This window comes from Ipomoea triloba, chromosome 13 (assembly GCF_003576645.1).
Source record: "Ipomoea triloba cultivar NCNSP0323 chromosome 13, ASM357664v1".
NCBI lineage: Eukaryota > Viridiplantae > Streptophyta > Magnoliopsida > Solanales > Convolvulaceae > Ipomoea > Ipomoea triloba.
Window position 1 is genome coordinate 25,498,289 of NC_044928.1, and position 17,839 is coordinate 25,516,127.

Consider the following 17,839-nt stretch of genomic DNA (forward strand, 5'->3'; position numbering starts at 1 on the left):
ACCTTTTGTGAGCGTTAATTGAGAGAATTGCATGTTTATTTTAATTTTTTAACTTTTGATTCTCTATTCTCTATCTTTTTTCTTTTTTCTTTTTAATTTGAAGAGACGTATAAGTAAATGTATTCTCTATTTTCTTTTTTCCAACTTTCTGTCTTCGAGAAAATTGAAGAATTTCTCCAATAGTAAACACACTAGGTCTTCTAGTGACTTAGATTTGATTTTTCCTCCGGACCAAGTTTCTGACTAGTAAAATACATTCAGCAGCACATGCCACATGATTATGGTCAAAGTCAGAATCAGAAAACAGAAGCAAGCCCCTGTTTTGAACCTCCATCTATTGGTCAAAAGTTTCACCATTAATGAACATGCTATTCCTGCACAATTGCCTTGCCCTACTAAACACAACAAATAATATAATTGAGACACAGACTTCCACTCCTAATGATTCATGTGGTTGGCTCTTAATTATACCATTATTTTGATCCCTTTAGCTATTATTTGACCTTAAAAAGAAAGCATCCAAAGTTCTCCTAACCAAACTGTTAGCTAATGGATCGACAACAGGCATTATCGAATAACTACACCTTTCTCAAGAATCTTTTGAGCAATGAAACAAATATTTCTTGTGCTTGCAAACATTGTACTTCATTCATTATTCCAAAAAAAAAAAAAAAAGTTTTGGTTATTAAGAAAATTTTCCTGGAGCCCTGTGCTTTATAAAATGACCAAAGGTTACTTAAAAGGCTAAAAAGTTAATCGATTTTATAATATTAACGGAATTTTATTTTTTTTACATAAAATATCTGGTATCTCTTAGACTAATCTAGATTCAGTCCGTGTCACACTTGCAAAGTTTAATTCTTACTCAAGAAAAAGCTGAACCAAGCCCCTTTAACATGGCACACCTTTTATAAAAGTGGACCCTCAAATCTTGCAGTTACATTAACAATTCGCTTACCAACTATCCCAAAGTGCTAGGTTATATTAAAAGAATTTTAAGGAATCAATTAGCACTAATGTTTTATTACACCATATACAACCAAGAGTTGATAGTAACAAGTACAATCCAAAAAGTATAGATAATTGTATCTTATATAAAATGCACTCATATTGATTAACATTGTTAAATTTCTTATAACCAACAAGTTGTGGTTTAAGTGAAAAGAGCTTGTGTTTCTCAAGCATAGTCTCAGACTCTCAGCTTCAAGCCACAATAGGTATCGAGATAGTTTCTCGAGATAGATGAAACTTAATATAGCTACTAAGTATAGTGGGTTTGTAACTAGATTAAAGAAAGCGCTACATTTTAAAATATAAGTCTCCACTCTCCAGTTCAAAGTAATAAGCTGACATGCAATGAACTTACACACACAATTTCACAAACACATGGTGGGGATGAGAATTACGAAGCAATAACATAATGGTCAGAGCAGGGCAAAGAAGAGACAGGATGCGACGAATAATCTATTTAAGAATTGGAGTTTTAACCTTACTCATGATGATGCAATGCACTGAACTGCTTTCCCCCTTTTAAAAAAATGGAGATCTCTCTCATGTGCAGGCCAATTCGTTGGAGTCAGAACGCTTCCAGGAGCAAGATTTAGCATGATTTCTTGGTTTGATGAACTCCTCAGTCTGCACACTGCAAAGGCTTTGGAATATTTAGGAGCCTGCCTGCGTGCCTGGATGCATGTAATCTAATCTCTCTATTGTTAGCAATTCTGTCAGATAATGCTTGGTGGGTTGGGATAGGATATGTTTTTTCTTGAGCAAAGAGTTAATGCAGTTGGTATCCAAGGCAGATTTGAGCATTTAGTTAGAACAGTGAGAAAGATGAAGAGAAACTCAGGAAGACCCTGGACTGGTTAGGCCAAAATGGCATACATGCTTCAGTATGCCCAGAATCTATGACCTTTTTGGCATGGAGTTAACTCTAATACCGAATTGAAGATTCGAATCTATGACCTTTGACACGGAGTTAACTCTAATACCGAATTAAAGATTCGAATCCATGACCTGAGATTAATTCTGATATCAAATTGAAATATGTGTATTTCAACTAAAAGTTTAAGCTGATAGTTGGATTACATATGTTTATGTTTTATATGCTCAACACGGCCTCCACCCAACAATGATGGAAGATGATTGTTCATCTTGCCATCTTTCTACAGAAACATAAATGTTGGATAATACATTTATAAAAAAAAAAAAATTTTTTAAAAAAAAAAAAAAAAAAAAAAAAAAGAGGAAGCTAATAAACATTATTTTGAAAATTTGTTTTGATTTCTGTTTCTAGCACTGCTGTGAAAGCCAACAAATGTTATAATTTTACTCAAATTAAAATCACAACTATGAAAGATGACATCCAGCTTGCTATCTATTTTACTTAAATTGTACATTGAACACCAGATGACCCAATAATCAACTTATCAGTACCTAAACTTGAGAATTTAAAACTCACTATGGTACAAAAATCCATTAAGGAAATCAAAGAATCGGGCGTTGGCCTGAACGACTAGTCGCGTGTTTTTCCTTTTGACGAGAATAAGTCTATTCTCAGCCTCCGAGTCCAATGATGTCCTATAGCGGGATTAGCAGCACCAGCTCTACAATCCAGTATTCGAAGCTGGACAAATGCGTGTATCTGTCACTTGAACAGTCTGCATCGCGCTTACTAGTTTCAGAAAGCTAAGCTCCATTCTGATGTAGCCTTGTGCTGGCCTTCTTCCAAACGCTTTAACAGCTACCCAGATGGTCTTTCTTCATTCTCAGGAAGAGGCGCTCTCTGGTTCTCGGTAGGTATCTTTTCATTATCGTGATCATTTTGAGCACTTGTTTGGGAGTGTTCGATATCAGGGTTAGTAACCAGTACTAATGAATGTCCCTTAGTCGCTGGAGCCTCGCTTTGGCTTGATTGCTCATCCTCCTTTACACTAGGACTCGTAGAGGCCACATACGATATGCCAAATCTTTGCCCGTGAGTAAGCCCCTGACACAGTCCCTATCAATGAAACAGTTGTTTTTACAGCACATAAGGAAACTATAACTTCAAATAAACTAAATGTTTGCCGGTCTAGATATGCAAGAGAGATCATAATGAGCAGTTGAAACAAGTCTTCAGATAATAATTCAACGTTGCTTTGCAGAGCTAAATTTTCCAACTGTATGAATTCCACGAGACAGACAAGCTTATAGTTCAACAGAAAATTTTGGTCTTTGTTCATTTTTCCTCGCGCAACATACTTAGAGCCTTTTTAGCAATCTTAAGCTTGACTTTTAGAGTGGAATGAATAGCATTAAACCAACATGAAGCCATATTAGGTGGATAAAATATTGTTTCCATCACAGTAAGATCCATATGATGAGTCCTAAGCTTGGGAAAGATAACATATTGATAAATAAATCTTTATGCAGCGAGTTTCTGACCTTAATCAAGCCAGACATGGGCGGAGGTTTTTGATAACTGGGGTGTGACAAGAAACTGGAAGCGGTGGAATGGGGATAGGATCCACTAGAATTGATTTCTGCAATGTGTGAAGCATGAATTGTCGGTTCAAGATCACTGGTCCTACAGTACGCTCCAAGGTATGAACAATGCTCGTGTACTAGAGATATTTGAGGACTCGCAGGCAACAAGTGACCTTCAGTGCTGAAGACGTACCTTGAAAAGCAAAAGAAATTCCCCCAAAATACAATTGAGTAAAGACAGCTTGTTTACTGGAGAAAGAAGAGTGAGGGTACATGATAATGAAAGGATTTTCTAATAAATACAAGGGCACTAGATAAAAGTTTACTTGTATGGGCCATTTTCAACTAGGTTATCTGGACCGGCAGCCAAATCAAAAAGCAGCCACAAATATTTGACCTGCAAAGTTTATAGAGATTTAGAAACATAAGATGATAGTGAAATAATGAAATCAGCATTTATGTAATAAAAAAAAAGGCACAAAAAAATTAAATTAGGGAACTCTATATATGCTCAAGTCCCAAAGTTCCATAAGTAAGCAGTCATTCATTGCCATAACCCAGCCCTTTTTTTCCTTTCTTTTCATATTCTTTTTGATCCACTATCCGAGTATACTCCATGAGGTCTTGTCTCAAAAGTGTAAGTCCAAAGATAAATAGAGACTTTTTACAGATTCCTTCTTTAAGCAAGCTTGCAAGGCAAAACAAAATCACTAATGTTTAAAGTCTGGTTAAATATGATATGAATTTCTTACAGTCTCTGCCAAGAAGAAACTCTCCATGTGATCTTCTTGTTTGTGAAACTCAACATCAGATATATGACAATATCCACAATTGCATCGTGCACCGTATTGCAAGCTCGCTAGCATGTCCCTTCCAGCATCAAGATATCTACATCGAGGGGTTAGATAAAGGTTTCAGATTGGAAGAATACCAAGATGCTAACCATGAAAGTTGAGACATCTTTTAAGAGGAGCTGAAATAAATATTTGAATTCTGATTCTGACAAGATATTAGTGCATAAATAATAACCTACTGATGTTTGCCAATACTTGATTTTTATTAAAAATATAATATGCTTGTAGGAGAGAAAGCTTTTCTCAATTATAACTGAGGAAAATCAGAATTTAACATAGAAGAACAAACCTGGGATCCCTGGTAGCTTTGTAAAGCCAATATGTGCTCTCGATTAATTCTGGACGCAAAGGGTAGCTTTTCTGGCCTGGCTGAGACAAAAAATCATATGTCACTATATAAAGAAAACTACAAGATAATGATGATACAGAAAGCATCTATCTAAAAAATATCAAAGAAAATATAGTACCTTTCAGATCCTACATAGAGATAGAGACAGAAGGAGGAACAGAAATGACAAATTGCTTAACTTTGATTTTCATAGTCTCACAATGATCACATGTAGAAAATCGAACTATGAACCTACACTCCCATAGGTATCTCATAGCATATAAAAACTAGACTATCATAATTGAGTTAATCAAGAAGTCCAGTCTCATATCTTCACTATATATATATATATATATATATATATATATATATAGAGTTAGGATCATATGAGATCACTTGTTTAGGTAAGATCGTGAGATCAAATCTTGTGCATCCATTTAATAATTTAATGGTCTAGATTGATTTAAGATGCTAAGTTGAAGTGTGTTCAAACGGAAATAAAATGTGTGCGAATGGTGATTAAGTGTGTGCGGACGGTGATTAAATGTGTGCAAAGGGTGATTAAATGTGTGCGAACGGTGATTGATGTACAAGATTTGATCTCAAAATTTTTTAATGGTCTAGATTGATTAAGATTTCAAGTTGAAGTGTGTGCAAACGGTGATTAAATGTGTGCGAACGAAGTGTGTGTGTGTGTGTGTGTGTGTCAATCAGTCTAGACCATTAAAAAGTATTACATGGATGCACAAGATGTGATCTCACGGTCTTACCTAAGCAAGTGGTCTCACTGGAACCCTACCCTATATATATATATATATATATATATATATATATATTATTTCCTTTCTATCAGAAGCTACAGCCTACAGGGAGCATATTTCCTTTTGTCTAATTCAGTATTCAAAATAGGCCTGAGACTCTATATAAGAGGTCTCATGACCTATCCAAATTCCTCTCGTGTACCAAAATAAAATATATAAAAGAAAGTGTGACAGATTCCATTAATCTAAATTTTGTGTGCCCAAGCTCTTTGATAAAAGGATAACCTGTAAACAAAATAACTAGAGATTATAAGAGCAAAGAAGATACTTGAACATTGAGTGTTGCAAGGTTGAAGCCCTCTGGAGTGAAACCATATTTTTTCCACACACTAAAGAAGGCAGCATGTGTTCGAATGGCAGGTTCGATGTCCCCAGCTAAAACCTTTCAAATACCAAGTATTGTCAATTTTTCGGGAATGTAATGAACAAAAGACATTTTCCTTATTTAGGTAAGCAACAGCAGTTATAATAGAGTTACCTGAAGACCCGGCCAGAATGCTTGTAGACTGTTGAACAGTGGCCACACAAGAGCAGCAGAGTTCATATTTACCTCTACATACCTACAAATAAGATTAAAAAATCAAAATAAATATATAAACTCTGCTTTTATAACTTGAAATAATAAATAAGCTCAGCTTCAAACAGGATTAGGAGCTTATCCCAGATTGGATGTATCCATAATATGCAAAAAAAATTCAATGATTCTGCATAGAGCCTAGTCAGCCGACCCTCCTAACACTAGCAACTCAAAATGGATAAATGACCTTACATACACCTCATAACCTCAATTATTTACCAGGGATCACTATATAGATAGTTCATTGCAGCTTTATATGCTTCCTGGAATATGAATAGATACTCTTCATCTCCAAATAACAGATGAGCCTAAAAGTCAATTAGAAAATCAAGGAACCATTAGAATGCATTTTGACAAACCATAACAACTACTTTTTCTGGATTGAAGAAAGAGCAGTATATATCAGTTACTGGCAAACAACTGCAATTAAAATAGATAACAGTAGCTTATGAAATATGACTAGGGAAATTCCAACATTGGCAGTGTTTCACTTCTATAGTAACAAAAACATGTGCAGAAGGATTGCTTTGGAGATTCAGTAACAGGGGAAATATATATATATATATATATATATATATATATATATATGTGTGTGTGTGTGTGTGTAATATACATACATACATACATACATATATATATATATTTATATATAAAGCTTTCTGACTTTCAAATGCAAACCAAATTCCTAGTTGCCCTTGTCTTAGCGATAGCAAACAAAATTTGATTATCCACAATTGGAATAAATAAAATGTTGCGAATTGTATTCCATTCCAGTACAAACAAGGCCATGAAATCATAGCTTTATTATCACTGGAAAAGCTATCTGATTCTTACCATCCACATATAATAGGAGAATGATGCTAGAGCCCAACCTGCCAACTCACTTCAAAATTTTAACAATTTGCAATGTGTTGTCTTTATTCATACATATATATCAATATACTCTCTAGGTTAAGTTGAAGGACTAGATTGACTAATTCAAAAGTTATCCTTAAGTAGACCTTAACTGGTAACTTGCTAAGATATGAGATATCCGGACTAGTACTTCTCTAGTATAGAGAAATCACCTTCAAAAGGTACTCATAGAAAGAGTCTATACTTGTACCAATTCCAGCATCCTGCAAAGCAAGAAAGCAGGTTTAAGACTAATAAGAATATGTCAAAAGGGAAGATTAAAAAAACAAAAAACAAAAAACAAAAGAAAGGATGAAAGCTAAAAGATATAATAAATAAAATGAAATAAAAGCAAATCCTAGCTAGTTCTCAAGATAACAAACAGGAAAAAATAAAGTCTTGAATACAGCAAGTAAACTTTAATCCTGTTGTTGCATGGTAGGCTTCAGTAATCAGTTGATTTTCTTTAGGTCATCAATGTTACTTGGGTGCTTCAGTAAACATATTTATCAAAATATCAAAGAACAAAATAAAGTCAATCTAAATAGCCAAGCAACTCCTATATGAAAAAACTTCATTTACATATTTGTCACCTTGACTTTAACCAATTGGAAATTCAAATCTAGAGTCTTATCTTTGATGGATGGAAGTGGCATTACAGATCAAGCATAACTAAATTTTCTATAAAAATTACAGAAATTGGAAGTACTATAACAAGGTTGTTAGTATAAGAAAGTATGACCTTTTGTGTCCATTCACCAGTAAAAACATCAATATGAGCACCAACTAGATTAATCTTTGATCGGCGAGCCCATAGCCCCCGAACTGCATTCTTTGCAACTTGTTCAAAAACTGGATATTCATTGAGAAAGTTATATGCAAAACTTCAAAATGATTCAAAGGGAGAAAGAGACAAGTAGCATAGAAGGGATGAGTAACAAAAACAATATGTTCACTTGGCAAATTTATGCAAACAATATTACCGACCAATTTGACTCTTTCTAAAAGATGTCTCGTCACTTCAGCATGCATCAGAAGTAACCTTATTCTTTTAAACATTTATCACAAAAATATACTAAGAGGATAGTATTTATTCTTTGGGCTACATACTATTGGCTCTAAATACCATATTTAGATTGGAGATTGTAGTTCATTTTTTTCATCATTAAAGCAGTATTTTTAAGTCATTTGTTCTAGTTTTCTTACTCCAAGGTCTGTTGCCTTATAGTACATAATATATGCATATTCTCTTCATAAAGCTACCCTACATCACCTGCTTATCTATATCCCTAACCTTCTAACCAGAAATCACATGCTTATCAATGCCAAGATCCAAGGTCTGTTACCTAATAGTACATAGTATATCCATGGCCGCAATGTCATTATTATCCTCTTAAAGCTACCCTATTTACATGCATAACAATGTCCTTAACCTACTAACCAGGAATCTAATGTTCAACTTATATTATATGATATATTCATGCCCAGAATCTGGCAGTCAACATTTAAAATGAAAGCTCACAGCATACTTTGACACTGGAGTGTGGTAGAATAATATACTAACTTCAATACCAAAATTGTCAGATAATAATCAAATTGCAGATATACTTACCGGGATTATTTGTCAAGCGGCTAAGCACACCAAATTCTAGTGTAAGAGTCCCACCACCAGCTGTGGATGTTACCTAGACCCCAAGAAATCTAGTTATAGGATAATGTATACATCAATCCTGGGAGCAACACACATACATACAAAGAATAGAAACAAATAAAGGCATCAACTAGTTGCAATTTACATTCATAACACTTAACTCTCATAATTCAAAAATTTGTTGCATATATAAGTTGTTTGTGCCATATGCAATTGGAAGTTGGACAAATAGAAACATCAAATCTGAAGAACTAGAGATTGAGAGCTTTTAAGGTTTCTTCTTATGAGACTTAAATTTTGAACAATTACATTTGTTCATGTCAAAGTCTTCAATTTACATGCTTTGCATATTGCTAGAGTAATCTATATCACAAACAAATGCAACACTTCAATAAGTGAGGGTGAAGGACAACACAAAGTGTTTTGCCTTTGCAATATTATCTATTTGTGCCAACCTATCCATCCTAAATCAAATAAGGTCAAACATTCAAAAATATAAATAAATAAATAAAGAGAATAAAGATAATATTTGCCTTGCTTTCATTTTCATCAACTCCATGCAACAGATTTACAGAACCAAATGGTATTCCTGCATCACAAATATTATAAGCATGTCAGCAGTCAGATAGGAGGGTAAAATTCTAAGACATAGTATACTCCCACAGTCCAAAGGGGTTCATTATTGGCATGTTTGGAGAGGGCATGTATTTCTAAATGTAGGCCTTCATTGGTTTGCATATAGTTGAACAGTTAAATTAGCACTTTACTACTTACATGTTCGCTGAAGTAACTGTTTCCATTAAAGAAGGAAATCAAGCCTTAAAAGTATTTAGAATTAGAGATTGATTGGTTTCTAGGGATGGTTACATTTTCAAAAAAAAAGGGATGGTTACAGTTAAGAAGTGCTTTTGTCTAGCAAAGAATAGCAACTAAAAAGGAAAATATAAAACAACCAATTAAAATAAAAATTGGCAAAAAAAGAAACAAGAGCAGAAGAATATTCCCAGAAATTGTAGTCAAACAATATACTCCGTATTAATGTGGCCACCAAACAACTTTGTAACACTACCTGTAGGAGTATCAAATGCAGGCAACATTCTCTGTGCTAAATCCACAGCCAAATAAAGCAATTCATCATCATAGGAGGAAACCTTCATGCCCTGCAGTGTAAATATTTTGGCAAAAATGTCAAAGCTACTAACATCAAGGCATATTAATACACAAAATTAAAATTGACAGGAAAAAAGAGCAAGAGAACAACTACATTGATAGCTGGTATGCTTGTAATACCGTATTGTAATCACTTGCAATGAGATGAGCAGAAAGCAGGCCTCCAAGAATCCGGATTGTAGTCTCAAAAACTGATACTGTCTTGTTCTGTCAATATCATGTAAACATGCATCAGTCAGAAATTTAATTTTTGGGAAAAAGCAAAAGGGACATCACTCTGGGCACAACTTGCTCAACTTCTCAGCTCATACAAGAAAACCTTTGATAGAATACAACATTGAAGTAATCAACAAATAACTAGACTTTTAATGGAAGTTAAAGCAAAATCATATCAACAACGTTATGTTATATCTATGTGAGAATGGGAAAAGCTTAATAACCCACCACCAGATGCTGTGGGCTCATTTAACATGCTTCCAATTTTAGTAATAAAAATAAGGATAACATAGTAGAGGAAATTATAAATTAACTTCATTAGTTAATTAAATTTATCTTTCTTCATTAGCTTTGAAATTGGGGGATCCCAAGGTCATAGAAAATTGATCTTTCCTAAATTTGTTTTTTTTTAACAAGATTCACACTAAATTACATCCTTTAGCAAAGTCCATACTCACAATATCAAACCGAAGATTTTTACCAATCCATTCAACAGAAGTAGAGAAGCGCTCCTGATCACCAAGTAAAGCTAACGTGTCCAATGAGTCAATCTGCAACAGTGCATATATAGCAACATTAGTTATGACTTCACTAAGTCTTTACACACAACATTTGATTAACCACAGCAGTTCTCTTACAAGTGTCAGGGCATAGCCACCAAGTGTATCTTCTCCTTCACATGATAAAGGCTTTAACTCATCACGTGGAAAAGCATGCTCCATGTACCCATTAAAGGCATGAAAAAACATTTCGCGCACCTAAACCATGAACGAACTTTTTCAATTGAAATTGACCACTTGACATCTCATTACAATTTACAAAGGGAAAATAAACAATGTTGTGAATGATTTTTTTTTCAGGAAAGAATGATGCTAAAAGTCTCTCAAATACTCTGCAGCCAATAAACCACATTAAGAAAGAGAATAACTGAACCCAAGGTCAAAAAAGTTAAGATCTAAATATTGGTTCTTTCTCCCTACTCTACATTATACCAGTAAATATAAATAAATAGTAATTCTCAATACCTAATTTATTGTTTTGGTTATCTATATGCCTTTTCTTCTACACTCCGCATGTTCCCACGCAAACCTCAGACAGTTCAGTCAAATGCAAAATAACACGCCCATTCTCTAACCAAAAAGATAATCTTGAAACCTCAGACAACTAATGATTATCAAAACAATACCTTTTCTTCAGAGATTAAACATAAACAAAAGGGAACTAAACTTGGGTTTTTGTTGCCAAAAGTAACGTAAAATAATTTCAATATAAATTCTTCGAAATCCAAGGCTAAAATTAATTGGGGTAAACTGAAATTGAAGAAATAGTTTGATCTGAGTTAGAGTGAGGCAGTGAAATCGAGGGAGAAGTACCTCATCTCGGAGCTCTCTAGCCTCCTGAGGAGTGACACCCTCGGAGAGAGTGTTGCCTACGAAAATGTCGGAAAAGGTCAGCAGACAAACGAGGAGAATCGGGAGCTGTGACTTCGGAGCTTCCATAGATCACTCGCACGCTCTGGTCGTCCCGTTCGCTGTACAATTTCAATGATAATCCAAACTTTTTCGTGTCAATATGAAAATGGTATGTTCAATATGTAACCAAGTTCTACAGTCTACTTCTGTTGCACAATTAATTTCAATTATGAGCTAAAATGTCAATTTCTCTTTATATTTTCGTGCTTTTAGTTAATTTTATCAAAATTTTGCAATTGGGTTCTTTTCGATAAAATAGTAATTTTAGTGTATTAATTATACCTTGTAAATTCAGTCTATAAATTATTACGTACTATACATAAATATTTGATGTATATAAAATGACAATGGCAGTCCACCACTAACAAATTATGTTAATATTAATAATTCATTTAAATTTTTAAATTATTAAGGAACACAAATTATATTAATATTTTTTTTGGTAAGTTCACGGGATCTTTCTCTATCCGTTTAAAATGACGTTCACTCTGGGAAGCACAAGAGTTGGTCCAGGGAGAATTGTCACTTGTAAGAATCAAACCTGGGTTCTAGGAGCTCACTTGCCACTCGAACTACCCCATTGGGTTCACAAATTATATTAATATTAATAATTCATTTAAATTTTTAAATTATTGAGGAGCACCTTAGTCATTTTTTATTTATATTTGTGTAAAGTAACAATTTTAGTTCACCACTAACAAATTATGTCAATATTAATAATTCATTTAAATTTTCAAATTAATGAGGGACACCTAGGTGTTACAACAAGAGAAATTATTTTGTTGTTGTTATGTGTATAAAACATTCAGTAGCAACAAGAAGAAAATGACTAATGTAGAATAACTCCAACAAACATGGAATCCTCTTCTGCAATAATAGTACAAACGAATTAAAGTAATCCTCAAAATGATTAAAAAAGAGGAGGGGTGGGGGGGTGGGGGAGATGAGATTCGTTATCATCAGATAGAGGAATTGGGTAAAACAATGAATGCTTTGGTTAGAATTGAGCTCTCAAAATCTTGTACAGACATCCTGCAGCCTTGTACTTGATGCAAATGTGAACTTCATTCATGTCTGTATACAAACAAAAAAAGAAGCAAATGTAAGGAGATGTACAACAAACTGAAAACTGGAATCCAAAACCAGCATGATATTTGCATTAACTCAAGAACTTGCATTCACCAAACATGTTTTGAAAGAAATCCATAATAGACAAGTTCCTTTACAAATCAGAGATATAGATGATCAGATTCATGTATACAAATGGGGCACATTACACATTATGAACAGCAGATTTAAAAACGCTTGCAGCAGGCTAATGCCAAAACAGTTGTCCATTAAACCAGAAAAGGTGTTTTAGATATCATCTAACATCCTAAACATTTCTCTAAAGACCAGGACTAGTTAAGCACTAAAATAACAATTTTGTAAAGAGCATGTTATACCTGTTGCTTTTTCTTTTTTGGCCTCCTCTTTCTTCGCGGTTTGTGTGCATCAGAATTTGAACTTTGATTCCCACTGTTGCCTGCAAGTGAATCCAAGGAATGTCCTTTTCTGAAGGAAGACCTATTGATGCTATCTGATGTGTTGCTGGATGATGACACTTCACGCCCTCGGTAGGATGATTTCTTACTTGAAGATCCTCCAAACCTCGATTTGTTATGGAGTGAACTAGAGAAGGATTTGCTAGATGGCCGAGGAGGAGGCATTAGAGCACGAGCAGAAATCTGCTTCTGCATCAATGCATTACAGAAAAAGAAGATTAATATATGTAAAACTGTCAGGGCATATTGTTTTAGCAGCAAAATAGTATTGTTCAATGGATGACCTGATTCCTTTCATCACTTGACATGCCTGACGCAGCTTTACCTGAGGCACTAGAAGCCTGCTCCCTTTGATAACATCAAGAATGTAATAAAAACTTATAAGTTCAAGATCAAAAGGCAAGAGAATTACTATCCAGCTATTGAATGAAGGGTTCTCTAACTATTCTATTCTTTCTTCTTTTATTTTCTTTTTTTTTTCCCAAAAAAAAAGAGGAATAAATAAAGGCTTCATTGATAAAAGCAAAGTGTCAGAGCTGATTGACTAGGCAAAAAATCTGAAGATTTGCACAATATTTGCTGCATTACAGCACAATGACCAAAGAAACTTGAAAAGTTCGAAAGAAACTAAATTTTATGTGCCAATGATCTCCATTGACTCTATTCATTAAAAAACAAATCAAACAGTAATGCAATGACATAATACTAAGCCTCTTTCTCAATCATGACTATTGACAATTGGCAGGAAAATGTAGTTTCTATATGAAGCAACTATAATCAAACTGTAAATTCTTCAAACTAAGTATCTAACCTTGTACTTTTATCAGTCCATTCATCATCAGCATCAGCTTCATCACTTGAGCTTCCACTCACAAAGAAATCATCATCACTTAGATCTAGAATCCCATCATCTTCACTCCCTGTCTCTGGTAGCAGTAGCACAAGCTAACACATTAGTTCCGCAAATACAAAAACCTCAAGCAATATCAGTTGTGTCATTTACATAAGTCAGAACTCAGTTTACAAAGGTGAGCTGCAGATTTAAGCACTTCAAGGGCCTACCTTCCAAATCCTTGCCACTAGCAGCGGCAGCAACTAAGTTGGCCTTAATCTGTTTGCGCAGTTCAGTTCGTTTTTCAATAATCCCTTCATCATCACCTCCAGTGAACAAGGATACATATTTCTCAGTTTTAGGAAAGAACTGCAATTAAAGTTAAAGATTTCAATGTAGATATGGCCAGCTAATAAATCAAAAGGATATACACCTTGAGCAAATAAACTGATTCTACCAACTATAATATGATAAACCGCACTTCTAAGAGTTCTATTCTATGGTATTCAAAAAAAGTGTTCTATTCTATGCTATCAATGTGGAATTGTAATCATGGATGTAAAGCACCACATGCTGGCACATTGTTACACTACTTTCTGGACTATGCAAATTAGACTAAAGTTTGAAAACCCAAAAGGAAAAAAAAAAAAAAAAAAAAAAAAAAAAAAAAAAAAAAAAAAAGGCAAGCAAACAAACAAACAAACTGCAAAGAAAAACTTGCTTCAACCAGCTCAGGAACAGTGTAAGAAAGCAAACTTCACAGAACACCAGAAAGAAATTGATAAACAGCATACCCTAACATATTCAAGGTCTTCCTTCAGTTTAGCAAGTTGCTCAGCAATCTGCGTTTCCTGAGCCTGACCAGAAGAAGTGCGCTGCTGTTTTTCCAACCTTCTTATTCGTCTTTCAATCTTTCTTCTGTCTGACAACAGAAATTTGAAGTTCACATTCATTCAGAACCTTTAGACATAATATTCAATGTATGCAACACCAAGAGAAAATTATCAAATGCAAAAAAAAGCAATGAAACTGGTCATTACCAAAAAACTTGATCTTTCTGTTTCTAAGGAATATTTTGCGCTCCACAGCTAGACGATTGTGAATCTCTTGCTGTTTCTTGAAATCTTCTAACTTTTTTTCTTGAGCCTCTCTAACTTCCAGGGGCAGATCCTAGAAAAAAAGATTATGTTTAAATGCATTATAACTCAACTGAACCAACCATTAGGCAAGACCAATATATCCAGAGACGTCATTTAAGATATGTTCAAGATTTCTCATGGCATATAAAATCTTCTAATAAGGGTAGGCACTTGGGCATTGGCATATTTTAATATGTACATTTTATTGATATCACTTAACAAGTGCAGCAGCATAAAAAAGAACTTCCATTAGAAGGAACTTAACAATCCAATAGTTCCTCAATAGTAGTCACAAGTTCCATAATATCTACCTATATGAGATCAGTTTTCAAACCCTTCAAAACGTCTGGTGTTGACTTCTTTCCAAAATGACTACATCATTCAGTGTGAAATTGTTACCAAGAATATGTTACCATACCTTTTTCACTCAGCAAGCTCTCCAAATAAAAAGAGACCCCTTCATGCATACTCCATTGGTATATAAAATTGTAATATTTTATTTCAAGTATCATGCATTGAGATTTTGGTACCTCACTTCCCAATTTCACTCTGTGTTTATACCCCTTTTCTCCTTCTATCAATTTCAATCTGTCCATCCTTCCCCAACCCCCGCCCCCTTGCTTTCCTTAGAAACCGGAGATAAGAAAATGACTACCCCACCAACCTGCTAAAAACTCCCATTTTTCCAAAATAAATTCCATAGTGAAAACATGGCACATTGTGCTCAAAGGGAAACCAACCTAAAATTCAACAATTCATCTGACATCATCCGGATACTTGATCAATAAGGAAGTGAAATCCACACGCCAGAATACCAAAGTTGAATAACAAAGACAGAATTTTAAGCAATTACTGATGCACTTATCAGCTTAAACCTAATTAACAGCTAGAGTTCCTTTTCCTATAGCAAAAACGGGGCAGTAGGGGAGGGGATTGCAAAAACAGCAATATTTTGAAATTCTTACTCTACAGTCTACCCTCAAATTCCTTATCCAGTAAGCTGCCAAGACATAAATAAACTCAATATGAAAAACGAATACAACACTATATACAGACACTAACACATACATAAACACAACCACACACTACATAGAGAGATAGAGAGGAGGGTACTTTGCGGAGCATGCGCTCGACGGATCGAATTTGGTTCTTGAGAGAGACAGCCTTGGACTTAGGTTTGGACTTCTTCTCGGGGCCGAGTGATTTGGGGCGGCGGCTGCTCCTCTCGGAGACTCTCCGCTTACCGTACCCACCGTGCACCATTCTTCTGTAAAATATATAACAAATTAATATCGATATATATATAGTGAAGATGTATGAAAGGTCGTAGAGGTGTTGTTTTATTGAGTCGACAACTCCGACACAAAAGTGCCAAAGGAACGGTGACAGCCTTCCATAGGTTTTCGGATATCCAGTTTTGATCGAGGAGCGGGCAGCGGGCAGCTCCAAGTTTTAAAATTGCATAATAAGGACATACCTTTTCAGAAATTACTAAAAGAGAGTTTGAGAATTAAAATATTTTTAAAAAATCTTTTCTTTTCTTTTTTGCAATAATCTAGCCTATTTATAATATTTGCTCAACATTACATCAACATCCTTTGGTAGGGTAATAGTAATAATATCAGAAGATACTTGACAAAATTTTTTACTTTTAAAAACTTATTAGTTGATAACTATTATAAACAATGACCTTGTGCTCTAGTGGCTTAATTTGGTTCCGTTAATATACAAAGAGTCAATATCATCTGACCTCCCATTTGGGTGAGTCACTTCGTGTCTTGATTTTATTATTGTAATTGTTGTTGAAAGTGAATTGCAATTGTAAAGAGGTATTAAAAAAATAATGAGTTAATTGCAAATATAATGATATGATACTAATGTCAAATTTTGAAAGTGATAATATTGTAGACAGAATAAACTTACAGGGTGTTTGGTTGGTAGGAAGGAATTAGGGTGGAAAAGAATTATAATTCCGTGGAATTGCAATTACATGAATAAAGTAGGAATTGAAATTACAGTGTTTGGTATACAGAAATAGGAGTACAGGGAATTGAAATGTAAGAAGTGACAAAATGACTAAAATGTCCTTATGTTGTGGTAGATGTTGTAGTAGTAGTAGTAGTAGTAATAATAATAATAATAATAATAATAATAATAATAATAATAATAATAATTCTTTCAAATAATAATAATAATAATAATTCTTTCAAAAAATAATAATAATTTTTTCAAAATAATAATAATAATAATTCTTTCAAAATAATAATAATAATAATTCTTTCAAAAAATAATAATAATTCTTTCAAAATAATAATAATAATAATAATAATAATTAATATAATAATAATTATTATTATTATTATTATTTCATATTAAAAAAAAAACAAAGGGTATAGGAGGAGGGTCAAAATTGTCTTTACAACAACAAATTGCTCCTCCTCTCCACCGAATTGCAATTCATCATTTGGAGGGAATTGCAATTCTGCGAAATTGCAATTCCCTCCAACCAAACACTGCAGTTTGGAAATTCACTGAATTGCAATTCAGTGAATTGTAATTCCCGCCAAATTACGTCCAACCAAACAGGCCATTAGTCTTAGCTCCCCTTGTTACATCGTCATTTACTTAAATAGGAAATTTGAATTTATTTATAAATAAATAAATTTAAAAAAAAAAAAAGAAGAAGAAGAAGCGAGTGTAAGATTTTTACAACTTCAATATGTGAATCACGCAATATTATAAAATAGAATGTAGAAAGATTTATTTGATCTCCATCATTTTACCATTAAAACTTTCTTTCATATTATTTAGATTGTATCTTCCTTCTTCATTGTGCCCTCTTTATTCCCACATATAATGATAGCAAGAGGAAA

General features: G+C 34.0%; 2 protein-coding genes across 4 annotated transcripts; both read right to left on the reverse strand.

The window, feature by feature from the left end:
• Positions 1-2,252: 2,252 nt before the first annotated feature.
• Positions 2,253-11,549, reverse strand: LOC116002499 (alpha-mannosidase I MNS4). Of its 2 annotated transcripts, none has more exons than XM_031242646.1 (17): positions 11,353-11,549; positions 10,618-10,737; positions 10,438-10,530; positions 9,884-9,970; positions 9,663-9,753; positions 9,127-9,182; positions 8,555-8,627; positions 7,685-7,794; positions 7,116-7,166; positions 6,268-6,356; positions 5,950-6,031; positions 5,740-5,853; positions 4,612-4,691; positions 4,221-4,356; positions 3,795-3,865; positions 3,427-3,661; positions 2,253-2,989 (listed from the first exon to the last, which is right to left on the reverse strand). In XM_031242646.1, the coding sequence occupies exons 1-17, from the start codon at positions 11,476-11,478 to the stop codon at positions 2,744-2,746; spliced, it is 1,860 nt and encodes a 619-aa protein (XP_031098506.1). In that variant the 5' UTR covers positions 11,479-11,549; the 3' UTR covers positions 2,253-2,743. The 2 variants fall into 2 exon arrangements, with proteins under 2 accessions (XP_031098506.1, XP_031098505.1); XM_031242645.1 differs by having other exon boundaries at positions 2,253-3,001.
• Positions 11,550-12,277: 728 nt separating this feature from the next.
• On the reverse strand, positions 12,278-16,353 carry LOC116000961 (rRNA-processing protein efg1). Of its 2 annotated transcripts, none has more exons than XM_031240842.1 (8): positions 16,080-16,353; positions 14,868-14,997; positions 14,622-14,749; positions 14,058-14,196; positions 13,807-13,921; positions 13,280-13,343; positions 12,897-13,178; positions 12,278-12,525 (listed from the first exon to the last, which is right to left on the reverse strand). In XM_031240842.1, exons 1-8 carry the CDS (start codon positions 16,227-16,229, stop codon positions 12,520-12,522), a joined length of 1,014 nt encoding a protein of 337 aa, XP_031096702.1. In that variant the 5' UTR covers positions 16,230-16,353; the 3' UTR covers positions 12,278-12,519. The 2 variants fall into 2 exon arrangements, with proteins under 2 accessions (XP_031096702.1, XP_031096701.1); XM_031240841.1 differs by having other exon boundaries at positions 12,897-13,184; positions 16,080-16,352.
• Between the last annotated feature and the right edge of the window lie 1,486 nt (positions 16,354-17,839).